Below are 27725 nucleotides of genomic sequence, written 5' to 3' on the forward strand. Positions count from 1 at the left end.
CCACAAAGCAAAATCTCCTTGGATACCATGCCTTACTTTATGAATGAGCCTTGCATGGGGAGCCTTGTCAAATGCCTTACTGAAATCCATGTAGACTACATCCACTGCTCTACCTTCATCAATGTGTTTTGTTACATCCTAAAAGAATTCAGTCAGACTCGTCAGGCACGAGCTGCTCTTGACAAAGCCATGCTGACTATCCCTAATCAGATTATGTCTCTCCAAATGCTCATAAATCCTGCCTCACAAGATCTTCAACAACTTCCCCACCAATGAAAGTAAGACTCACTGGTCTATAGTTTCCTGGGTTATCTCTACTTCCTTTCTTGAACAAGGGACAATATTTGCAAACTTCCAATCTTCTGGTATTTCTCCCATCCCTATTGATGCAAAGATCATTGCCAGAGGCTCAGCAATCTCCTCCCTTGCTTCCCACAGTAGCCTGAGGTATATCTTGTCTGGACCCAGCAATTTATCTAACTTGACGCTTTTCAAGAGTTCCAGCTCATCTTCTTTCTTGTAGTCTATATGGTCAGGAGTTTGTCTGCTGTAAATCTTCCCCACGGTTGTCAAGGTCCTTTTCACTGGTAAATGTTGAAGCAAAGTATTCATTAAGTACCTCCTCTGGCTCTGTGCACATACTTCCACTATTGCACCTGATTGGTCCTATTGTCACTTGGCTCATCCTCTTGCTCGTCACATACCTGTAGAATGCCTTGGGATTTTTCTTAATTCTGCTTGCCAAGGCCTTCTCATGGTATCTTGTAGCTCTCCTAATTTCATTCCTGGCACCCTTGTAATTTTCTAGAGCTCTAACAGCTTTTCTTTCCTTCTTAACTTGATTTGCTTAATCCTTTGTACATGATAGTTCTTTTACCCTACCATCCTCAGTGGAGCACAACTATTCAGAACCCCATGCAAGTGTTCCCTGAGCATTTGCCACATTTCTGCTGTGCATTTCCCTGAGAACATCTCCCAGGTTCTTGCCTAATAGTGCCATATTTCCTAATTAAATGTTTTCCCAAATTGTCTGCTCATATTCCTCTGCAGCACTATGATGAAGGAGATAGAGTTGTGATCCCTACTTCCAAAATGCTCTCCCACTGAGAGATCTGACACATGACCAGGTTCATTTCCCAATACTAGATCAAATACTAGATCTATTTGGCTTATCTACATATTGCATCAGGAAACCTTCCTAAACACACCTTACAAACTCCACCTCACTAAAACCTTGCTCTAAGGAGATGCCAGTCAATACGAAGAATGTTAAAATCACCCATCACAACAACCCTATTGTTATTGCACCATTCCAGAATTTGACCTACTTCTCTGCTCTTCCATGTCTCTGTTACTAATGGGGGGGGGGGTCTATATAACCCCCCCCCCCCGTAGAGTTATTGCCCCCTCCCTTTCTGATTTCCACCCACAGTGACTCAGTAGACAATCCCTCTTAACTTCCTCCTTTTCTGCAGCTGTGATACTATCCCTGATCAGCAGTGCCACTCCCACACCTCTTTTGCCTCCCTCCCTGTCCTTTTTGAAACATCTCAAGCCCAACACACTCAGTAGCCATTCCAGCCCCTGAGACATCCAAGTCTCTGTAATGGCCACAGCGTCATAGTTCCACATATTGATCCACGCTCTGTCCATCTGCCTCGTTTATGATATTCCTAGCATTAAAATGGACACATCTCAAAACATATGGCTGAGTGCATCTTTGCCCTATCATCTACTTATCCTTCCTCACAGACTCCCTACAAGCTGTGTGCCAACCGCCCCATCCTCTGCCACTTTGCTTCATTTCCCACCCCACTGCAAATCTGGTTTAAACCCTTCCCAATAGTATTAGCAAACCTCCCTCCAGGATGTAGGTTCCCTTTCAGTTCAGATGCAACCTGTCCTACTTGTACAGGTCACCCCTTCCCCAGTAAAGGTTCCAATTATCCAAGAATTTGAAACTCTGCCCCCTGCACCATCTCCTCATCTGTGCTATCTTGTTCTGACCTCCCCTAGCTCGTGGGAGTAATCCGATTACCAGCTTGGAGGTCCTCCTCTTCAGCCTCCTTCCCAACTCCCTAAAATTACTGCACAGGACCTCTACCCTTTTTCTGTCTATGTTATTGATGCCAAAATGTACCATGCTCACCCTCCCCTTCAAGTATATTCTGCAACTGCTCAGAGACATCCTGGACCCGAGCCCCCCACAAGGCAACACACTATCCTGATATCTCTCTTGCTGCTGCAGAATCTGCTATTTGTCCCCCTAACTATCGTGTCCCCTATGAGTATTGTTCCACCTGACTTCACCGTACCCCTCTTGAGGCTCAGAGCTGACCATGGGGCTATTGGTCTGGCTGCTGCTGTCTTGCCTAGGTAGGCCACCAACCCCCACCCAGCAGTATCCAAAAGGGTATACCTGTTGCTGTGGAGAATGGCTGCAGGGGGATCCTGCAATGACTTCTTTCTCTCTTTGCATCTCTCATTCATCCTTCTACTCCCGGATTCTGCACTCTGGGTGTAGCCACCTGCTCAAAAGTTTTATCTATCAATTGCTGTGCCTCTTGGATGATTCTTAGTTCATCCAACTCCAACTCCAGCTCCGTAATGCAGTCTTTTAGGAGCTGGAGTTGGCTGCGCTTCCTGCAGGCGTCATCGTCAGGGAGACCATCAGGTTTGGGTTGAACTTGGGAACTTGCATTTCTCCTCTTATTCTGGTTCTAGGAATTATCCAGTTGGTCCCATTTCAAATTTTGAACTTTTATCAGTAGTCATGAATCAAATGATTTTCTCTCCTAATTAAATCCTCTACACATATATATCATATCACAATGATTAGAATTATTCTTGTCTCTCTGGATGTGAATATTTGATAACGAGGCCAGAAATCTCTGTTAATCATTGTTTAGGGTTAATCACTCTTAATGTGCACTTCAAATGCATTTACCTTTTGCTTAAAAATTTTTAAAAACATTTATTGAAAGCAGTGGCAATGTTGTGTGTTGGCCATAATCATGACCAATCACTTCCAATAACTGGAAGTAATTTCACTGTTATTCACAGGTTTTTGATTTTAGGGACAAGTAAGTTAGGGCATGTGCTTATGATGTTGAATATTTAATATTTGATATTTGGTATTATTGATAAGAGATTTCTGCAGCTGCTGGAAATCCAGAGTAACACACACAAAATGCTGGAGGAACTAAGCACATCAGGAAAATAATAAACTGTCAACATTTTGGGCCTGCTGAGTTCCTCCAGCATTTTGTGTGTTGGTATTATTGAATTGTGATTAAAAAGATATGCCCCTGCTTATAACATTTGTAGAGGAATTTTTAAGGCCTAATGTGAAAATACTTTTCTTCATTAAGCTCTGTGTTAAATTTTTAAGTTTAAGCGGTTAAGATCTAATTTTCACCGTAGAGAAAGAACTCTGACAGTGAATATTGTCATTAAGAATTATTTACATTGATATTCCAGCAGGTTTTCCAACAGAACAGGAGAGGCATGAAGGACAATGGGCTGCAGGCATAACATTGGTCCCTGAGAAACCTGATTCGGCACAAAAAGAAAAATCTCTGGAAGGTACATACTCAAACGAAAACTGTGTAGATTTTTGGGAAGGAATACATGGATGGAATGATTTTAATAATACTTTCATGTGCCAGCAGTGACACTTGATGCATTTCCAATAGTACTGCTGATTAGTTCTGATGTAAATACAGGACTGAAATGGCGGGGCACTGCCCTGTTTACTCAGACTTTAAGTTTGTAAGTTATCTGTTTATTACAGCAATTCCTTGAGTGAATTTTATAAATTATAAGTTGGTTATTGAAGCTGTCTGAAAAGGTACTCATTTCTATGCAGTTAAGTAATCCTTAAAAACTTAGAAAATTTGATTGGGTGAACTTCAAAAGATTTAATATACTTGGTTAACAGCAGTAAAGAATTTACTGCACTTAAGAATTTTGTCTTATAATGTGAGTCAAAGAACTGAATTCCAATAGTAAGGAGAAACACCTTTTTTGGGGGAAAAAAAAGCATTTGAAGTCAAAAACATCAAATGTATAGTCAAAAACTCTAGTAAAACTGAGATCAAGCAATTGGCTAGGTTTTTCCAGAAGTCAAAGACCATTAGGGGAAAGCACATCAATGGCTGTAGTCCTAAATGGCACAAAGTAGTGTTGTTGTGGTTATTGGAGGTCAGTAATACCAGCATTAAGACATCACACCACATATTAGAAGCAGTTCTTAAAGCTGAGCATCTTAAGTTACTTCAACATTTACCTTCCTTTCATCATACAAGTAGGCAGTTGACTTTGCCCAACTAGATAGATAGATAGATACTTTATTTATCCCCAAGGGGAAATTCAACATTTTTCCAGAGTCCCATACACTTATTATAGCAAAACTAATTACATACAGTATTTAACTCAGTATAAATATGATATGCATCTAAAATCACCCTCCCAAAAAGCATTAATAAATAGCTTTTTAAAAGTTCTTAAATAGTTTACTAAAGTGCATTAAGTGGTAACTTAAGCTCAGTCCTAACCCCGGCACTTAACATGTCTTGCCCTGGTGGTTGAATTGCACTAAAGGTATTACCACTGTGGTATTTCCCATTGTCAGCATGTTCAGGATACTAAGAACACCTCTGGTTCTCAAATTGTACCAGGCATCTTTTAAAGCTTACAATGGGGAAAAAGTGCATGCAATGGACAAGTGCTCTTGCATAGCTCCATTATTGCCCATTTCCGCAAATCCAATTTATTCTCCACAATATTTCCATTGACTCTTCCAACCCTCTAAGGTCAAATCTTGCCTGCCAGTTACCTGTCAACTGCTATGTAGTGGGGATGAAGAAGGAAATCTAAGCATTCAGAGGCAACCCATGCTTTCACAGGGAGATGTGCAAACTGCACAGATGTCACCAGAAGTCAGGATTCCTAATAGTTGGGGTTGTGAGGCAACAGCCTTGCAGTCTGTGACACGATCACCCCAATTTATTTGAAAAATAATACATGTAATGATGTTATCCAAGTTTGAATGAATGTAGTTCAAAGCATTACAGTGTCAGGTTTAAATGAATTATGTGAAGTATTATAGAAAAAGAACATATTTCTTTTTAAAAAAACTGGATATTAGCAAGCAAACTAGAACATGAGAACATATGAGTAGGAAAGAGAATTGGAAACCATTCAGTTCTCTTTCTGCTCTTCCTTTTAATAAAATGACTAATCTTTTGTTTCCATACAGTTTTTGTTCACTAATTTCATAGAAACATAGAAAACCCACAGCGCAATACAGGCCCTTTGGCCCACAAAGCTGTGCCGAACATGTCCCTACCTTAGAACTACCTAGGCTTACCCATAGCTCTCCATTTTTCTAAGGTCCATGTAACTATCCAGGAGTCTCTTAAGAGACCCTATTGTTTCCGCCTCCACCACCGCTGCCGGCAGCCCATTCCACGCACTCTCCTCTCTCTGCATTTTTTTTTTTAAAAACTTACTCTTGACGTCTCCTCTGTACCTGCTTCCAAGCACCTTAAAAATATGCGCTCTCGTGCTAGCCATTTCAGTCCTGGGGAAAAGCCTCTTGACTGTCCACACGAACAATGCCTCCCATTACCCTGTACACCTCTATCAGGTCACCTCTCATCCTCCGACGCTCCAAGGAGGAAAGGCTGAGTTCACTCAACCTATTCTCATAAGGCAAGCTCCCCAATCCAGGCAACATCCTTGTAAATCTCCTCTGCACCGTTCAATATTCATTGATCCTCTTAATGTTCAAAAATCTATCTATCTGTCTTGAACACACTCAGCAAGTGAGCCTTGTGTATAGAGAATTTCAAAAATGAATTTCCTCTTATCTCCCTTCTGAGTGGAGATACTGAGGACGCCTCATTCTGGCATTTCCCTGTAAGAATTCTGTTTGATCTCATAAGATCAACTCTCTTTATTTTAAACTTGGAAACATGCTGTTTACGCTCATTCTGCTCAAACGGTTCTGAGAGAATAGCCGCACTGTGCCATTACTACTTGCTGTACCTACAATACCCGAGTCCCTCTGAATGTATCACTTTATCAATCTCCCAATTTTGAAAAACAGCATATAAACCTACAGTGCACACCTATAGCATATTCCATTTGCCACTGACCTAGCGTGTGTGCATCTATGCAGCCTCTCCCTGTAGCTTCTTACAAGCTGCATTCCCACCCAGCTTTATCAGCCTAGGTCACCTTGTTGATTCAGTGGTTTAGATTACTAGCACTGTACATGTGTGGCATCACCAGATGTAACCAGTCAGTTCAAAGAAGATAAGTTTATTTCTTTTTCTGTTTGTTAACAAATCCTCAGTCCACATCCGTAGGCTAGCCCAATCCCATTCGCTGTCATTTTGTTTAATTGTTTGTGGTACCTTAGTGAATGACTTGTGAAAAGCTTAATTCACCATATACAGTAGTCTCTTTTATTTGTAATGCTTAACAATGCCATTTCCTTAAGTTTCCAGAAGTTTCCTTACCATTGATGTTAGACTAGCTAGTTAGTAGCTTTTTTCCTCTCTGTACTCAAGAATAAACAGTAGAACACCAGCAGGAGGATGTTGCTTGACTCTTGTATGTCATTCAACATGATTGTGACCATGAGCCTTTCTTCCTCTCTTCTGTGCTAGCTCCTTATAGCCTTCAATTTCATAATTCTTCAAAAATCAATGTACTGCCTCTAAATACCTGCAATGATTTAGCCTCCATGATATTACGAGGTAGGGAGCTACAGAGATTCACAAACCTTTGTAAGAACAACCTCTTGTGCTTCTCAGCTTTGTGATTGCCCCTAATCTTGTAACTCTTTCCCATTGTCAGATTCTCATAATCGTGGAAACATCTTGCCTTTCTGTTATTTACCCTCTTGTTTCAGGCATTCATCTAATTCCTTTCGCTTCGCAGGGTAGGGCAAATCTCTCGTACCAAAAATTTGCCTAGTGAGTCACTTGGGAGACCCTCAAATGCCAGTATACATTTTAAAATAGGTTCAATACTGTGGTCTCATCGGTAGAATTGTATCAATACTTTCCTTTTCCTAAACTCCAACCCGCTTGCAAGTAAAGGTGCCTCCCTTGCCATTTGCTGCGCCTACCCACCTACCTTGTGATTTGTGTACTATAACACCCAGAACCCTCTGGACTTCGTTCATCTCATGTTATCACTGCTACGTGCCAGTGAGGGTAGAAACAGAGTAATTTGGCAGATTAGTGCAAGGCTGAGAACATAAGAATGTAAGAAACAGGAGCAAGAGTAGACCATCTGGCTTGTTGAGTCTGTTCCACCATTCAATAAGATCATAGCTGAATTGACCATGGATTCATCTCCACCTACCTGCCTTTTCTTCATAACCCTTAATTCCCTTACTATGCAAAAATCTATCCAACTTTGTCTTAAATATATTTACTGAGGTAGCCTCCACTGCTTCATTGGGCAGAGAAGCTGGTGCAGGGGCAGGGCTTCAGGTTCTTGGATCATTGGGATCTCTTATGGGGGACGTATAACCTGTTCAAAAGTGACAGTTGCACCTGAACCCGAGGTGAATTAGCATTCTCGCTGGCAGATTTGTTAGAGCTGTTGGGTAGTGTTTTACACCAGTTCTGCCAAGTTAGTTCAAGGGACACAGGACAGATAGTAAAAAAGCAAAGATAGAGTGCAGTCATAGTGTCAGGAAGGGCAGGTAGATGATAGGACATAATTGCAGCCAGCAGGGTGAGTATCAGTGCATTAGGGATGTAGAACCAAAAGGGGTAGCAAATATTGTATTCAAAAGTGTTATATCCCAGTGCACAGAGTACAAGAAATAAGGTGGACTATCTTGTTGCGCTATTACAGATTGTCAGGATAATTGAAGGATGGTTGTAGTTGGGAGCTGCAAGCTGGCACGTTGTATCAGAGGGTTAGGAAGTCAGGCAGAGGGGGTGGCGTGGCTCTGCTGATAAACAATGGCATTAAGTCAGTAGAAAGATGTGACATAGGATTGGAAGATGTTGAATCGTTGTGGGTTGAGTAAAGAAACTGCAAAGGTAAAAGGACCCTGATGGCAGTTATATACAGGCCACCCAATAGCTGGGATGTAGACCAGATTACAATGGGAGATTTCAACATGCAGGTCGATTGGGCAAGTCAGGTTGGAAATGAATCTCAAGTGAGTTTGTTGAATGCCTACAAGATGGCTTTTTAGAGCAGTTTGTTGTTGAGCCTACTAGGGAATCAGCTATACTGGATTGAGTGTTATGTAATGAACCGGAGGTGATGACAGAACTTAAAATAAAAGAACCCTTAGGAGACTATGATCACGATATGGTTGAATTGAACTTCATATTTGATAGGGAGAAAATAAAGTCTGGCATTGCAGTATTTCAGTAGAGTAAAGGAAATTACAGTGGTAGGAGAGAAGAGTTGGCCAAAGTGAATTGGAAGGACTAGTGGTTTTCCACAGGGGTCTGTGTTGGGACTGTTTTTTACGCTTTATATCAATGATTTAGAAGATGGAATAGATGGTTTTGTCGCCAAGTTTGCAGATGATATGGATTGGTAGAGGGGCAGGTAGTGTTGAGGAAATGGGTAAGCTGCAGAAGGACTTAAATTAGGAGAATGGGCAAGAAAATGGCAAATGAAATACAATGTTGCAAAATGCATGGTCATGCGCATTTATTTCTTCTACTAAAGTGCAGGTTATTTTCTGAACAAGGAGAAAATTCAAAACTCTGAGATGCAAAGGGACTTGGGAATCCTTATGCAGAACACCCTAAAGAAAAGAACACACTAAAGGTTAACTTGCAGTTAGAGTTGGTGGTGAGGAAGGCGAAGGCAAATGCAATGTTAGCATTCACTTCAGGAGGTCTAGAATACAAAAATAGGGATATGATGCTGAGGCTTTGTAAGGCCTCAGCTTGAGTATCATGAATAGTTTTGGGCTCTTCATCTGAGAAAAGATGTGCTGGCATTGGAGAGGGTTCAGAGGAGGTTCACAAGGTTGATTCCAGGATTGAAAGGATTATCATATGAGGAACATTTGATAGCTCTGGCTCTGTACTTGTTGGAATTTAGAAGGATGAGGGACAATCTCATTGAAATCTTTCTAATGTTGAAAGACCTAGACAGTAGAAGTGGAAAGGATGTTTCCCATGGTGAAGGACAAGAGGATAGAAGAGTAGGATAGAAGCCTCAGGATTGAAGGGTTTCCATTTAAAAGAGATGTGGAGAAATTTCTTTAGCCCGAGGGTGGTGAATTTGTGTAATTTATTACCACAGGCAGCTGTGGAGGCCAGATTGTTGGTGTATTTAAAGCAGAGCTTGATAGTTTCTTTATTGGACATGGCATCAAAGGGAGTGGGGCTGAGGAGGGCAAAAAAGTGTCAGCCATGATTGAATGGTGGAGCATACTTGAAGGACCAAATGGCCAAATTCTGCTCCAATGTCTTATTGTCTTATATAGTGAGATAGGATTTGCTACCTTCTTGGAATTTTGGAAGCTGTCATCCTGAACACCCATTATATCTGTAGCGATCTCTTCAAAAGTCTTAGCAAGGAATGTAGGCCTAGCGGTAAGTAGTGTAGGTAGTGGTTATTTTTTTGGCTTTCAGTTCCATTAAATTCTCCAAAATTTTTGTTAACACTAGTTTTCAAATTCCCATCCACTTTGGAACATTTTGTTCTCCATTGTTTCTGTGAGGCTTTCTACATCTTTTGTGACTGACGAAGTATTTCTATAAGTTCTTTCTTATTTCCTTATCTCTAATGTAATTTTAACTGCCCCAGTTGTAAAGATCCACATCATCTTTGGCTTAAATTTTGTTTTGCATAATCAGTAATTTAAAAATAAACAAGAGAAAAACTGCAGATGCTAGAAGTCAAAGTAAAACATACAACCTGATGAAGTGTCTTGGCCTGAAATATCAATTGTTTACTCTTTTCCAGAGTTGCTGCCTGGCCTCCATCATTTTGTGAATGGAAAAAATAATTTTTGTTCTTGTGAGATTACTTGTATAATTGAGGGTACTTTTTTTTAGGATGCTGTTTCTTTGCTAAAACTAAGCAGGGTAGTGTTATCTAGAATTGATTCTTTGTTAATTTTAGAAAACTATAGTTGAAGTGTATTTAAGGTTAATTTCTGAAGCTAATATACAAGTCTCAATTTATTGGAAAAGCATGCTTTGCATAGAAAATATAATATTAACATGAATAAGACAACCTGAGGCAAATGGTGCAGGAGAACAGTTGCTTGATTGTCGATGTGTATAAATGTGGGTTGGAGAAGCAAAGTAATGTTTGAGTAGGAGTAAAGAAAAATGAAGCAAGTGTTTTGTGGGCATAACGTTTCTCTGGTCCTTTTAATCATTGGTATTCAGGAAGTAATAATTAACAGTATTCATAATATCATTATTTTGCCTTTTCTCCACTGGTGCTCATGCTGTAAATGCACTACTTGACTAAAGTCATATTGCTTCTTTGTTACCTTTTAAAGATTTGAGAATAATTTTTTTTCCCCAAAAAATATACTTTATTCAGAAATATTACAAAATAAAATGATTACAAAAACCATTCGTTTTGGCAATCTCATGGAGCTTGTTTCACATACAGCAGAATTTGTGTTTTATGATCAGTGTATTATGATGTCACTACTGTGTTTCTTACTAATGTTAAATATAGTGTCTACTATGATGCATTTAACTCCTGTGATGTCAGTGTTTTATAAAATGCAAAACTGACCTAGATTCTCTTATGATAAGGTGAATGAAGTCTAATGGGTTGTAGGGGTGCATTTTTTTTATATTGTAAATTTAGATTATTGGTTCCCAATTTGTCTTGTAAATTGCTTTTTATTTCAGTTAGTAAAATCATGTAACGAGATTGCATATGTTCTGTGGAAGTTTCAATTTTCATAGAGCAATTAAATGAGTGGATCATTTTAAGGGCTTGTGTGGCATTGCTTCATTACTTCATGTATATTTTGCCTCTTACAATTAAGTTTGAATTTTGTAAAAGAGCTTATTGAACACCATGCTCCTATTTTACAGGCCAGGAAGTTTCCCAGAAGATAACTGTTCCATCTGCATCAAATATAGTTTTACCTATAGAAAGGCTTTTTCACTCTGAAAGGACCCCTTCGCATGTGTCAGTTACAAGAACACCTGTGATGTCTCAGTCAGTGCATCATTTGCCTATTCCAGCTGAAAATCTGGATAAGGTAGAAAATATACTCAACATTGCAAGTGACCAACTCAAGGTCAGTAAAGTTGGAGCTGTGTTAATGCAACTATCTTCATTGATTATTTAGCAAAGATTTGACATTGATTGAAATAAGTGTTCAGTACTGACTTAAGTAATGACTGAAGTGGGAGAGAATTGCAAAATGCAAGGAGGCGATTTGGCACATTTGAGTCTGTACCAATTTGATAAGTAAGATCCAGGTAGCTCTCTCCCATATCCTGAAGGTTATTTCCTTTCAGATTCCTCTTGAACATGATAGTTGATTTCTGCCTTAATATCCAAGCAATGCATTTGACTATTTGTTGCAGTTGCGTATTTAAAAAAAAACCCCTCTTGTTTCTGGTTGTTTTTGAGTCACTGTAATTCCACATCTCTGAGCTTTTGACCCACCCCCACCACCATCTATCCATGTGCAAATTGAAAGATTTTCTCTAGCTGCACTGTCTAATCCCCAATGATTTTTAAAAACTTGTGTTAGATGTTCTTGGAGCTTTTATGTTCAAAGAACAACCCAGCTTCTCCAAACGAACCACTTAATTATGTCTTTCATCCCTGGAATCAATAAATTAAATCTCTTCTGCACTTCTCTGCAACCTTCATGCCTTTTTTTAATGTACTGTGACAAAACTTTACATAATACTTGTGAACCAGCGTTTTAAAAAGGTTAATCACTTCATCGCTCTTGTACACTCTGCCTCTATTTATAAAGCCTTTGATCCCATATACATTCTTAATCATTTTCTCAAACTGCCATTTGAAAACTTATTCAGGGACTCTCCTGCTGGTGCTCCTGGCATGAGATTCATTTCGGCTTCGCTCCATTCCTTTTACTTGTATGCCACCCTTATTTACTTTGTTTTATACATACACTAAAGGGTTAATGTTATAGACATATTTTTGGACTTTGACTTTAAGTTACTGGAAATGAATACAAGATCACGAGAAGCTAAAAACAGGAAAGACTGATGCTAATGGGGAAAAAAGATGGTGATTTGAAATCATCTAAGCAATCTCCTTTAACTTTTGAAACAATGTCAAAACTTTTAGAGGATAAGCTAAGTCACAAATTTGCCGTGTTTGAAGGAATTTTAAAGATGGTTGAGGATAATTTTAAATCATTTAAACGTGAATTTGAACTACAACAAGCAAGAATTTCAGAACTTGATGGAAGGAGCTCAGCAGAGAGATCGAAGGATTACAACTTCAGAACAAATTTTGTCTTCGATGTCTGAGCAGTTGGATCGTTATAAATTCAAAGTTACCGACCTTGAAAATTGATCCCGAAGACAGAATCTACGGATAATCGGTCTTCCTGAAGATATTGAGAAGGGTGATCCTATTGTTACGTACCCCGTAACTGGGTCACTTACCAGCAAAGATAGAGAGGTCCGTTGAAGTCTGATGGTACTATTTTTAACAGTATTTATTGATAAAAATACACAAAAATAATATCAATGCAATCATACAGCTAATATATGTCGTCAGTACTAAATCTAAAAGTGCGGGTATAATAATAATCAATAAGAAATAGCTCTATCGTTGTCTAGGGGATAATGTATTGTCCGATGGAAATATAAAAGCCACTTTAGTTCATTCAGGCTGCAGCTTTTGGTTGGGGAGAGATGCGGATGTTTAGAACTTTAGAACGTTTAGAACTTGCCAGTTTTCCTTTTTATGATGTCGATCCTTCGAAATGTCGTTGGTGGTGATCTCTTCTTTAGCTAAGCCATCTTCCATGGTAAGGCCCCAATCCCAGGCAACAGGAAAGGACACACTTGGGCCTTCCACTGCCTTTCGCTATTAAACGCTGTCACGGGATTTCTAGCATTTCTCCTGGTGCGTCTAAAGGGGTGGTTCCCCAGACCCTCTTTTATCCTGACTCACGGGGTCTCAGATGTCAATCAGGTTGGGATGATGCAATCCCTCACCCAACCACCTCTGATCGTTCCCTGAGGGCTTCCATGAAGTACAGTACTCAATACACAATTCCGTCTCCAAGAGACAATGGCCGTTATCCGTTATCCGCGAAGGCCAGGACACATTCCAAACGTCTCTCTCTCATTTCCTGGGTCTCCTGACCTGAATTAATAGCGATCTTGCGATTCTCAAAAAGGAGGGGACTACTTTGTACCCTTCGGCCCCTCAGAGTTGGGGCACAGTCGTAATACTATCAAATTCTTTTCTCAATTTTTATTTGATGAGTTTGGCACAGAAGTTCTGGATGCCCCTCCATTAATCAACAGCGTTCATTGTACTTTACATCCAAAACCCACTGGATCTGAACCAAGACCAGTTAATATTCGTCTCCATTACGTTCATATCAAGGATCGTCTGATACATGCTGCTCGGTGGAAAGGCATGTTTGAATTTCAAAGTTTCAAATTGCGCTTCATCGAAGATTTCAGCCCCGAAGTTTGGAAGGAACGAATGGCTTTTAAGCCATTGATGTCGGAATTCTTTCAAATGGGTCTCAAACCAGCCCTGCTGTTTCCTGTCCAATTAAGAATTGTCCTTTCTGATGATTCTCGTTGTCTGTTTAAGTCATTAAATGAAGCCCAAAAATTTTTCGATGAACAATGTTCTTCAGCTACGGCTTAATTAATGTTATTCCATTTTTTGGTTTTTACTTGTATTTTTAAGCTACTAACTAGCTTACAGATCTGATCCGTTATAATGCGAGCATTCGCACTTTTCGTTCCCAGTGTAGATATTTTTTGTATTTCTAGATTAAGCTTTTCTGCTCCCTTTTTGTGATTCTGCTCTTTTTTATTGTTTGAAATTAACTTAGGAGATGATTTGCTGTTTGATTTCCTTTCTTTGAATGGAGAAGCATTCACCCCCTTTTCTTACAGTGTCATCCTGCAGTGTCATCCTGCTTTCTTCTTTCCAGAAGACCTTATAAGAATATGAATTGGCGCTTGTTTTGCTTTTTTTTTGAAATATTAGTATGATGGTACTCTGCTTTATGATTTAAACTTATAAAATCACTGTAGTTTTTATTTTTATTTTTCTCTTTTTTGATTTATTTTTACACATTTTTTGACTATTGGCTGCCTTCAGGAGAGATGGGGGTATATTTAGTTATAGATTATCTCTTGGCCAATCTCTGGCCTATTTCCGGGTCTTTGTTGGTGGGGGAGATGTTTTTTTTTAGTTTAGATTTTTTCACCTGGGCTAATGTGAAACTACTAAAAGGTCCGTTATGTCTTAACTTCCGGTTCCTCCTTGAATCTTTTTACCTCCTCCGGGTTCATGAGTTTGCAATCTGGTTAACTCTTTACATAACATACGATTGATTCTGATTTGATGGAAAAGGTTATTAATTTTGTTTTTTGGAATACAAACGGTTTAAATCATACAATGAAAGAGAAAAATATATTTATAAAGTATTCCATGGAATGAATTCCCATATTATCTCTGCACAAGAAACTTGTATGAGGAAAGAAGAGGATCAGTGTTTTTTCAGGTTTTGGAAAGGCCAATAATATCATTCTAACTCTCAGGCCAAAGTGAAAGGAGTTTCTATTTTTATAGATTCATCAATATCATTTGTCCACTATGAAACAATTTTGGATCCGAATCGTAGATTCTTGTTAATTACAGGTTTGCTCTGTAACAAAAAACTGGTTATGGTTAATGTTGATGCTCCAAATGTTGATTATCCTGAATTTCTTAAACTCTTATTTACATTCCTTCCTAACTTAAATGGTTATATGTTGATAATGGGTGGAGATTTTAACTGCTATTTAAATCCTTCAATGGATAGGTCTATCTAATCAGGTACTTCCCAATAAATTGGCTACTTCTATCAATTCCTTTATGCTTGATTTTGGAATTTTAGAAATTTGGAAGTTTTTGCATCCAAAGGATAAAGAGTTTTCATTCTTTTCTCAGGTATATCACAATTATTCTAGAATTGACTACTTTTTTATTAATGTTTAATTCCTTCTGTTATTGACTGCAACTACAATTCCATTGCTATTTCTGCCCATGCGCCCTGAAACTTTCTATCAAATTAATGGATACACCTAGTTTTGGTCAATGGTGATTCAATTCCGTTCTACTTCAGGACTCGGACTTTGTTAATTTTATTAAGAAACAGATTGATTTCTTCTTTTAACAAACTTTACGGAAGAAATTTTCTGCTGGATATTATGGGATACTTTTAAAGCATACATCTGTGGGCAAATTATCTCATATTCTGCTGGACTGAAAAAACGAATTAATAAAGAAATCTGTATGTTGGTTGATAAGATCAAAGAAATCAACAAAAAATATTCCATTGCTCCTAGTAAGGAGCTTTATAAAAAGAGGGTCAAACTTCAAATGGAGCATAGCTTAGAACTATAAAACATTACAGCACAGAAACAGGCCTTTTGGCCCTCCTTGGCTGTGCCGAACCATTTTTCTGCCTAGTCCCACTGACCTGCACCCTGCCCATACACCTCTAATCCATGTACCTGTCCAGGTTTTTCTTAAATGTTAAAAGCGAGCCCGCATTTACCACTTCATCTGGCAGCTCATTCCACACTTCCACCACTCCCTGTGTGAAGAAGCCACCCCCCCCCCCCCAATGTTCCCTTTAAACTTTTCCCTTTTCACCCTTAACCCATGTCCTCTGGTTTTTTTTTTCTCCCTAGCCTCAGTGGAAAAAGCCTGTTTGCATTTACTCTATCTATACCCATCATAATTTTATATACCTCTATCAAATCTCCCCTCATTCTTCTACACTCCAGGGAATAAAGTCCTAACCTATTCAATCTTTCTCTGTAACTCAGTTTCTCAAGTCCCAGCAACATCCTTGTAAACCTTCCCTGCACTCTTTCAACCTTATTAGTATCCTTACTGTAATTCGGTGACCAGAGCTACACGCAATACTCCCAAGTTCGGCCTCACCAATGCCTTATACAACCTCACCATAACATTCCAACTCTTATGCTCAATACTTGGATTTATAAAGGCCAATGTACCAAAAGCTCTCTTTACTACCTTATCTACCTGTGATGCCACTTTTAGGGAATTTTGTATCTGTATTCCTAGATCCCTCTGTTCTACTGCACTCCTCAGTGCCCTACCATTTACCTTGTATGTTCTACCTTGGTTTGTCCTTCCAAAATGTAATACCTCACACTTGTCTGTATTAAACTCCATCTGCCATTTTTCAGCCAATTTTTCCAGCTGATCCAGATCCCTCTGCAAGCTTTGAAAACCTTCCTCACTGTCCACTACACCTCCAATCCTTGTATCATCAGCAAATTTGCTGATCCAATCTACCACATTATCATCCAGATCATTGATATAGATGACAAATAACAATGGACCCAGTACTGATCCCTGTGGCACACCGCTATTCACAGGCCTCCACTCAGAAGCAATCCTGCACTACCATTCTCTGGCTTCTCCCATTGAGCCAATGTCTAATCCAATTTACTACCTCACCATGTACACCTAGCAACTGAATCTTCTTAACTAATCTCCCATGCGGAACCTTGTCAAAGGCCTTACTGAAGTCCATGTAGACAACATCCACTGCCTTCCCTTCATCCACTTTCCTGGTAACCTCCTCGAAAAACTCTAATAGATTTGTTAAACATGACCTACCATGCACAAAGCTGTGTTGACTCTCCCTAATAAGTCCCTGTCTATCTAAGTACTTGTAAATCCTATCTCTTAGTATTCCTTCCAATAATTTACCTACTACCGACGTCAAACTTACCAGCCTATAAATTCCTGGATTACTTTTAGAGCTTTTTTTTTAAACAACGGAACACCATGAACTATCCTCCAATCCTCCTGTGCCTCACCTGCAATTTCAACACTAATCTCCTTCAAGGTCCGAGGGAATACCCTGTCAGGTCCTGGGGATTTATCTACTCTGGTTTGCCTCAAGACAGCAAGCACTGCCTCCTCTTCAATCAGTATAGGTTCCTTGACCTCACTACTTGTTTGTCTTACTTCCATTGACTCCATGCCAGTTTCCTCAGTAAATACAGATGCAAAAAAAGCCATTTAGGATCTCCCCCATTTCTTTTGGTTCCATACATAGCTGACCACTCTGATCTTCAAGACGATCAATTTTATCCCTTATTATCCTTTTGCTGTTAACATACCTGCAGAAAGCTTTTTAGATCATCCTTCACCTTGACTGCCAAAGCTACCTCATGTCTTTTAGCCCTCATTTCTTTCTTAAGTATTTTTTGTACTTTCTATACTCGTATCTTATTTGGTCTGTTTCCTATACATGTCATACATCTCTCTCTCTCCTTTATCAGCGTTCCAGTACCCCTGGAGAACCAAGGTTCCTTATTCACTTTGCCTTTAATCCTGACAGGAACATACAAACACTGCACTCTCAAAATTTCTCCTTTGAAGGCCTTCCACTTACCAACGACATCCTCGCCCGAGAACAGCCTGTCCCAATCCACGCTTTTTAGATCCTGACGGAGGGTCTCGGCCTGAAACGTCGACAGTGCTTCTCCCTATAGATGCTGCCTGGCCTGCTGTGTTCCACCAGCATTTTGTGTGTGTTGTTTGAATTTCCAACATCTGTAGATTTTCTCGTGTTTGCTTTTTAGATCCTTTCTCATTTCTTTGAATTTGGCCTTTTTCCAGTTTAGAACCTCAACCCGAGGACCAGATCTATCTTTATCCATGATCAAGTTGAAACTAATGACGTTATGATCACTGGAACCAAAGTGTTCCCCTACACACACCTCCATCACCTGTCCTAACTCATTTCCTAATAGGAGATCTAATATTGCCTCCTGTCTAGTCAGTACCTTTATATATTGATTTAGAAAACTCCTGAACACATTTTACAAACTCTAGACCTTTAACAGGATGGGAGTCCCAATCAATGTGGAAAATTAAAATCCCCTACCATCACAACTTTGTTTCCTGCAGTTGTCTGCTATCTCTCTGCAGATTTGCTCCTCCAATTCTTGCTGACTATTGGGTGGTCTATAATACAACCCCATTAATATGGTCATACCTTTCCTGTTTCTCAGCTCCACCCATATGGCCTCAATATATAAGCCCTCTAATCTGTCCTGCCAAAGCACTGCTGTAACATTTTCCCTGGCTAGCAATGCCACCTCCCCCCACCCTTCATCCCTCTATTTCTATCACGTCTGAAACATTGGAACCCTGGAACATTAAGCTGCCAGTCCTGCCCCTCCTTTAGCCAAATTTCACTAATGGCTACAATGTCATAATTCCACATGTCAATCCACGCCCTCAGATCATCAGTCTTCCCCACAATGCTCCTTACATTGAAATAGACACACCTCAGAAAATTATTACCACCACACACAATCCTTCTATTTGTGACTTTGCATGAAACTTTAACATTTATTTCAGCCCTGCTCCACTATCTACTCTGGCATTCTGGTTCCCATCCCCCTGCAAATCTAGTTTTAAACCCCACCCCCCAACAGCACTAACAAACCTCCCTGCAAGGATATTGGTGCCCTTTAGTTCAGGTGTAACCTGTCTCTCTTGTACAGGTCCCACCTGCCCCAGAAGAAACATAGAAACATAAAAAAAAAGGTGCAGGAGTAGGCCATTTGGCCCTTCGAGCCTGCACCGCCATTCAGTATGATCATGGCTGATCATCCAACTCAGAACCCTGTACCTGCCTTCTCTCCATACCCCTGATACCTGTAGTCACAAGGGCCATATCTGACTTCCTCTTAAATATAGCCAATGAACTGGCCTCAACTGTTTCCTGTGGTAGAGAATTCCACAGATTCCCCACTCTCTGTGTGATGAAGTTTCTCCTCATCTTGGTCCTAAAAGGCTTCCCCTTTATCCTGAAACTGTGACCCCTCGTTCTGGACTTGCCCAACATCGGAAACAATCTTCTTGCATCTAGCCTGTCCAATCTCTTTAGAATTTTATACGTTTCAATAAGATCCCCTCTCAATCTTCTAAATTCCAGTGAGTATAAGCCCAGTCAATCTAGTCTTTCTTCATATGTAAGTCCTGTCATCCCAGGAATCAATCTGGTAAACCTTCTCTGTACTCCCGCTATGGCAAGAATGTCTTTCCTCAGATTAGGGGACCAAAACTGCACACAATACTCCAGGTGTGGTCTCACCAAGGACTTGTACAACTGCATTAGAAGAGGTCCCAATGATTCTGAATCCCTGTCCCCTACACCAGTTCCTCAACCACATATTCATCCTCCAGAGCATCCTATTCTTACCCTCTTTGGGACGTGGCACAGGTAGCAATCCTGAGATTACCACCCTTGAGGTCCTGCTTTTTAACTTCCTACCAAGCTCTCTATACTCACTCTTCAGGACCTCCTCACTCTTTCTTCCTACGTCATTGGTACCGATGTGTACCATGACATCTGGCTGCTCACTCTCCCATTTCAGAATGCAGTGCACGCGATCAGAGACATCCCTGACCCTAGCACCCGGCAGGCAACAAACCATCTGGAAGTCCCGGTTGCAACCACAGAACCACCTGTCTGTACCTCTAACTATCGAGTCACCTATCATTACTGCTCTCCTCTTATCCACCCTCCCTTCTGCACTGCAGAACCAGACGGTGCCAGAGATCCGACTTCCGCAGCTTGTCCCAGGTAAGTCATTTCCCCCCCCCCCACCCAACAGAGATCTTTTCAAGAATTTTATACCTCTTTATAGCAATCAGAATTTCCTGATGACCCCACTATAATGCACAAATTCTTAAGGAAATTGAATATACCAAACTTATCACCCAATGAACTTTTAGTATTAGATCCTCCTATCATGGAACAAGAAATAAAGGATGCTATTTCCTCAATGAATTCAGGTAAAGCACCTGGTCCAGATGGCTACACAGTAGAATTTTTTAAATCCTTCTCTACTGTACTTTCTCCCTGGTTGTGTAGAATTTTTAAGGATGCATTATTTATAGGTAAATTACCACAATCTTTTTACGGTGCTTCTATTTCCCTAATTCTTAAAAAAAAGATGAGGATTCCACTGAATGTGCATCATTTAGGCCCATATCCTTATTGAATGTGAATTCCAAGATTTTTTTCTAAAATATTGGCAACTCACCAATTGGCCTCAAATTATTTGTCGACCAGATTTATTAAAAATCGTTATTCGTTTTTTAATATTAAGAGATTAATGAATATTGTTTATACTCCTTCATCTAGAATTCCAGAATGTGTCATCTCATTGGACGCTGAGAAAGTGTTTGATAGAGTTAAATGGGTATGCTTATTTAGCATGCTTGAGAAATTTAAATTTAGCTCGAAATTTATCTCTTGGATTAAATTGATATATCATACCACTTCGGTACTTAACCAATAATATAAGATCTCCCTTCTTCCAGTTGTTTCGGGGCACTAGGCAAGGTTGCTCTCTTAACCCATTGCTATTTGATATTGCCCTGGAACCTTTAGCTATTGCTATTTGCGATTCACCTATTATACTTGGCATTTCCTGTGGGAATGTGATACACGTTTATGATTATGAAAACAGGTATATCTGATAAAATTAAAAATGAATGGGAGAAGGAACTTCAACTCTCCTTATCTATAGGGTAATGGGGGGGAAAATGTTCAATTAGTTAATTTCTATTTGTGCTAAACATACGTTGACTCAATTTAAAGTGGTTCATGGGGCCCATATGTCTAAAGATAAATTAGGTTGCTTTTATTCTCATACAAGTCCATTCTGTGATAGATGCCATTCTGATGGAACTTCTTTGACTCATGTGTTTTGGTCTTGCCCTTCCTTGGAAAAATATTGGAAAGATATTTTTGATACTGTTTCTATAGTTTTGCGTATTGATCTACAACCTCATCCTATTACCACAATCTTTGATCTACCAATGATGGTCTTACCCTTCTCAGCTTGTCGGATGATTGCATTTGCCACTTTAATCGCTAGAAGATCCATTTTATTGAATTGGAAAGAGATTAACCCTCCGACTATATCTCAAATGGTTTCCCCAAACCGTATCCTGTTTAAACTTAGAAAAAATTAGAAGTGGTACTTTTGATCCCTCAGTTAAATTTGAAGAAACTTGGAGGCCATTTATTGAATATTTTCATAAAATGTTATTTGACCCTTTCTGATTTCTTTGTATTGTTACGTACCCCGTAACTGGGTGTCTTACCAGCAAAGATAGAAGTATCCGTTGGAGTCTGGTACTATTTTCAAAACAGTGTTTATTAGTAAAATATACAAATCAATATCAACAATGCAATTATACAGATAATACACGTTATCAATACTAAACCTAGAAGTGTGGGTATAATAATAATCAATAATAAACAAGCTCTATCGTTGTCTAGGGGATAAGGAATGATCATGGGAAAGTATAAAGTTCAGTTCATGTAGGCTGAGGTAGTTGTTGATTCTTTTGTTGTATCTGTTGGAGGGAGGGAGAGAGAGGGTGAGCAAACAGTGACAGCTACAGTCATTCAAACATTCCTTTATTTTCTTGATCCGTCAATATGTTGTTGTGGCCATTCAGGTATGACCCCTCTGTCCTTTAGCTAGACCGTTCTTCTATGGTGGACTCGTCACCCAGGCAAGGGTGGACACACACAAGCCCCCACCGGCCTGGCTATAAACACTTTGAGTTAAAATCGACTGATCCTTCGTTCAGTCTCTGATGCCCCACACTTTTCTCGTGGGTTCCAACACTTAAGCAGTGCTCACTAGTTTGTCTCTTGGTGTGTCTGAGGGGTGTCTCCCCAGACCTCACTTTTATCCCCACTCATGGGGTCTCAGGTGTCAGTCAGTTTTGAATGGCTTGGCCCATCAAACCAGCCCATTCCGGCTGTCCACTGAGGAATTTTAATGAACAGAATGGTACCAAGTAAACAGCCCTCTCCAAAAGACATAACAGTAAATCAATGGCTCCTCTCCTCTCTCTTATCAGCAGCAGATGTTCCAACTTGTTTTCCTCTTATCTGTGTCTCTCTCTCTCATTCTCTCTCATGAGCAGCGTGCTAACAGTAACAGTTGGTGGTTTTCCCAGGGGAGGGGGACATGGGCAACTCTGTACTCTTCTGCCCATCAGAGTTGTTCATCCTTCGTAACGGTATTAACAAATATAGGTAGAGGAGCAGAGTTGATGGCATTAATTATTGTATCCGATGTGGGGGGAAAATAAAATCAGCCCAGCTTTGTTTAATCTAGTTTACCTTGTTTTTTGATTTTCCAATTTCTTTTTTAATCTTTTTTTATCTTTTTATTTCTTTATATCATCTTTATATTAAGAGCTTGGGGGTCAACTATATTGGTGTTACCTGTAGCTTATATCAATATGTGTTAACTACCAATAATATAATCCTTCTCTCTTTGTACTATTATGACTATGTATACGTGTTTAAAACTTAATAAAAAGATTGAAAAAGCAAGAAAGCTTATACAATCACAGAACAAATATTAACTGAATCTTTGCGAGATTTATCTTCTGGTTTATATTCATTCGTATTCTTTTTACCAAAATTTAACAGTTCATATATCTTGGCATTAATTTTATCTGCCACACATTTTTGCCCCTTCTGCCAGCCTGACAGTCTCCTTAAATTATTACTATCCTCTTCACAGCTCACTACACAGTACAAATGAATTTTCCTCACTGAAACTTGATTTTATCTAACCTTCCAAGAATTTAAAAGCAGGAAGAATATTTTTCCTGTTGTTTGAAACCAAGAGTCAGTCTCAGAAACAGGATTAAGCCATTTGGTACAAAGGGTATTCTATTTTGTATAGAATGTTGTCACCCAGAGGTATTGACTTGTTGAAATTCTCAAGGCATGTCCAGGCAGATGGAGCTCATCAGTGGTGGTTGGCAGCTCATCCAGCAGAAGGAAAACTCTTATCTCAAACCTCCGCTGCCTTGTGGCTATACCCACTCATGGGGAGGCTTCAGAAGTAAACCCAAAGGAACATTCTGGAGCTGGAGTCCTTAAGGCAGTTCAATGCTGACTGGCAACTCCTGTGACATCAATGGAGCAAAACTGTATTGGCCTCTGCTTTTCCTGTGGATTCATGAGCTGCCTGGAGAGGGGAGCCGACTGCATGCTCTACATATGCTCTGGCTTGCATGCTGGCAGTGCTACAACAACAATGTAGATGGCTAGGACACAATATTGATGGTCGATGTCGACCAACAGAGGGCCACATAGAGGCTTTGTTCATTAAGATTCAAAAACCCCATTGATAGTTTGGGCATAATGAAGGTCAAGGTAGAAGATCAGCCATTATCTCAATAAATGATAGAGCAGGCTTGGGAGGCTAGTTGACCTACTTCTAATTATTAATGTTCCTATGCTGTCCTGATTGAAGAGTGATTTCCTTGAAATGCATAAAATTCTTAAAAGACTTGAAAGAATAAATGTGGAATTAACACTTCATTTGGCTGGAGAACCTGTGATCGTAGCCTCAAAATAAAAGGTTCAGTAATGAAAGGAAGAGAAATTTTTAATTGAATCTGTGAAAATTAATTTTCTGTACATCTTCAAAGTGGAATTTGTTGGATATTTATAAAAGCAATCAAGGAATTGGGAGTTGGTGCAGTGATGCTGAGGAGTAAGATCAGCCATGATTGTATTGATTGAAGAAGTAGACACAGGAGTCAGGAAGGCCTTTGTTGCTGCTACTTTGTTTTTAAGATTTTCAAGTGTGTAATTTGCATTTAAATGAGGAAAATATGAAAAAAATGAACAGTTGTATGAAAAGGAGTGCAGAGGGAACAATCAAAACTGGACTTGAACATTTAAAATAGTTGTCCTGCTCCTGTGGGGTAATTAAGCATTTGGGTAATATAGTTACCTTAACTTATTAAACATTACTGTTGATATTATGGCTTAATTACTTTTGTAGGGGAAAAAGTATTTTGTACAAATGAGTTCATAAGAAGGACTTGTTTAATTACGTTTTTTAAAATAAGTGTGAATAGTACACTCTGCTATTGTGTATCTTTGATAAAGTTAAAAAGATAGCTTTCTTTTTTTTTTTTGGAAGGCCAATATTCTTTTTGAAATTCGCCAGTGGAGGCTTTCAGTAATCGAACAACATAAGCAGGAGTTAAAAGAAGAAAAGGAGAAGCATGAAGCTCAAATTGCACAAATGGCCTCCCGGACCCAGAACTTAAACCAGCTAATTCGTACTTATGAGGATTCTGTTCGAAGAAAAGATGAGGTATAGTAACTGGTTTGACAGAAGTATTTAATATAAGATAAACTGGTTTTTAACAGAACTTTTAACATATTGTGAGGATAAAATAAATATGAAATTAAGTCTCAGCATTGTCCAGAGTTTAGAGGTAATGTAACATTGGCTATATTTGCTAAGGAATATGCTTTCATTCCCTTCAGAAAGTTGAATTGTATTTACCTAGATGACTTTGGAGCACTCTCTCATATCTGCAGGTTTTGAATAAGGAATAGCATAACCCAATGTCATTGGAGAGGAACATTAAATGAGCTGCCATCCAGTAATAACGTTTGAATTGCAGCCCAATTCCCAAAATACATGACACAATGACTGAATATTTCAATCTGTTGTGACTTATACCTATAATTGAAAATAATATAGACTCAAATTCGGAGACTTGTCTGTTGATCACTGTTGAAGTCTTGATTTCCAAAGATGTCAATCCATTTCTTCCATACAGCTCCCATTGGTTGCAGCTCTATTTCCCTTCACATGGAGAATTTCTATTTCCCAGCACAAGAGAAAGTCAAGTATTAATGTTTTTCTATAACTTAACTTAATTTTTAAATGTTCTTTTTAAAATTGCAAGGGCCCCGAAATATATCCATTTTTGAGTTTATTTTCCACAACTCATGAGCCTTAAGTCTTCACCAGACTTCATTGGCTATTATAATGGCTCTGTTTGGGCAGTGAGTTGTCTGTTCTGCAATAGTTCCTGCATTGTACAGGAACATCAGAAATGTTAGTGCTTTGCAGAATGGCACAGAAGTAGGAAAATGGCAGTTTGGATTTGGGTGGTAGTGGGAAAATAGAAAATCAGAACCTTTCTTTGTATAACTTCATAGTCAGTGCTGTTGGCACACTATAAAGTTCAAAATAAAGTTATTATCAATGTATATATGTCACTATATACAACACTGAGATCCATTTTCTTGATTAATTCTCAATAAATCTGTAGAATTATAACCATAACAGAATCTATGAAAAACAAGACAAACTGTGCAAATACAAAAAGAAAGAAATGACAATATAATGAGCAATAAATATCAAGAACATGAGATGAAGAGTCCCTGAAAGTGAGTCCATTAGTTGTGATGGGGCAAGTGAAGTTACCCTCTTTAGTTCAAGAGCTTGGTGGTTGAGGGTACTAAATGTTCCTGAACTTGTTGGTGTGAGTCTTGAGTCTTCTGTACCACCTTCCTGATGGCAGCAGTGAGAAGAGAGCATGTCCTGGGTGGTGGGGGTCCCTGGTGATGGATGCTACTTTCCAGTGACAGTGTTACACAATGATCGATTCAATGATGGAGAGGGCTTTACCCGTGATGGACTAGGCCGTATCCACTACTACTTGTAGGTTATTCGTTCATGGGTATTGTTATTTCTATACCAGGCTGTAACACAGCCAGTCAATATACTCCCCACTACACATTTATATAAGTTTGTCAGAGTTTTAAATGCCACGTCGAATCTTCACAAAACCTTAAACTAGAGGTGCTCCAGTGCTTTCTTCAACATTACAATTACATGGTGGGCTTAGGACAGGTCCTCCAAAATAATAACTCCTTCTCATTTTATACTTAGTCCCATTAGTTTTGGACATCCCTACTCCACAGAAAAGATTTTGGCTATATGCTCTTACACGTGCTCCTCAAGATTTTATGAACTTCTATTAAAACCATGCCTCAGCCTCCTGTGCTATAAGGAAATATGTGCCAATCTATCTAGCCACTCCTTGTAACTCACTTTGACAAAAAAATGTTGTTTTGCAAGGTTCACATACAGTTCTTCAGCATCTTGGCTTCTCTTGATACCTCATTCAAATTTGACCAAAACAACTTTGCTTTCAGGCTATAATGATTCTACCTTTTTAAATCTGCTCTCTTCACTTCTAACACCATCTTCAACTTCCAATCAAACAGTCTTCTATTTTACTTATGTTCTTAAAAATTTGAAAAATACTATAACTGGAATCATAATTAATTTCTAGTTTTTACAGTGCTGGTGAGATTGGAAAAGTTACCTTTTAACCACTTGACTTTCTTTTTCTATTTAATATGTAATGTGAACTAGCCATAGGAGTAATGATTTGGGGTAGTGCCTTTGCTCATACTTTTTTTTTCTCTGCTTGAAGTTGTAGTATGTGAAGAAATGTTCAATTTAGAAATGCTGTCTGAGAGGTGCCTTGGTTTCATGAAAATGATGCTTTACTGACTGTTTGAAATGTGTTGAGGGATGTAAGGTGGCTGAACCTGTGCAATTGTGCACAAGTTCAAATCAGATCTATTTTTCAAAGGACCTGCAATGAAGCAAAGTAAAATCTGGATGCATTTTAATTGGTGTTAAATGTATGATCAATGCTAATTAGTAATTACAGATAAACAGTCTTTGGCACTAAAAATAAGGTTTCATTTGTCTTATTTCTATTGATGGATGCTTTTAGTTAAAAAAAAACAAAATTCTCCTCATACCCTGTTTCTCCTTGCAACAAAGACAGAGGTCATTCATGTGCTAACAGTCATTTTATTTCCCCCACGTTTGTAGCTATATTCCGTTATGTTTAACCATGATTCTTCCCCACCCGTAGTACTCTTGTCATTCTTCTACACTGAGGACAACGTGCAGTAACCAATTAACCTACTAACTGCCACATAATTGAGATCTGGCAAGAAACTTACGTAGGAGAACATGAAAGTTGCATGAGTATTACCAGAGGTCGGGACTGAAAGAAGGTTGAAACTGTGTCAACCTTCAACATGGTCGTAACATGGCTCTGCTGATCTATCTATCTATTTTTTATATATATATATATAGAGAGAGAGAGATTTGACAATGCATTCACCAACCCAGTTTAGTTTTTTCTCTAACCTTGTGTTAATCTTCAATCTAGATTATGGGTAAAATATCAAGATTAAAAGGACAAAAGTTAATTACAGATGCAAGTTGTAATCTGATTTTTTTGATTTCAGATCTTTGACTATACAAAGTTGTACTGGAGGTGGGGGGAGTCTAATTGAGAGCGTAGTGATGTTCAATAATGTTTTTGAGCATATTTAATTGTTTCAGAAGCCATCAATAAAATGAGACTGAGTTCCATTTTTTTTTATCTACAAAGGTGATTTCCAACTTGATTCAAGGTCTTAAGAATCTAAAAGAGAAGATTGAATTGATGCGTAGATTTACACAGTGGCGACTTCAACATTCAGAAGCGAAAGCAGAAGTATGTTTGAATGCATGCTAAGAATATACATTAAAGCTAACTGAATGGATATTATTTTGTGATAGTTT

General features: G+C 39.0%; 1 protein-coding gene across 3 annotated transcripts in view; it reads left to right on the forward strand.

Annotated features, from left to right (window-relative positions):
- poc5 (POC5 centriolar protein homolog (Chlamydomonas)) overlaps positions 1 to 27725 on the forward strand; it is a 123690-nt gene that overhangs the window by 25621 nt on the left and 70344 nt on the right. For 2 of the 3 annotated variants that reach the window (XM_059974524.1, XM_059974526.1), the window contains exons 4-7: positions 3481 to 3585; positions 11070 to 11278; positions 24249 to 24425; positions 27553 to 27657. In XM_059974524.1, the coding sequence (XP_059830507.1) occupies positions 3481 to 3585; positions 11070 to 11278; positions 24249 to 24425; positions 27553 to 27657 (596 nt within the window). The remainder of the gene's footprint in view (positions 1 to 3480; positions 3586 to 11069; positions 11279 to 24248; positions 24426 to 27552; positions 27658 to 27725) is intronic. The other variant, XM_059974525.1, reaches the window with a different exon arrangement.

The sequence above is a fragment of the Hypanus sabinus genome, chromosome 7 (genome assembly GCF_030144855.1).
Source record: "Hypanus sabinus isolate sHypSab1 chromosome 7, sHypSab1.hap1, whole genome shotgun sequence".
Taxonomy (NCBI): Eukaryota; Metazoa; Chordata; class Chondrichthyes; order Myliobatiformes; family Dasyatidae; genus Hypanus; species Hypanus sabinus.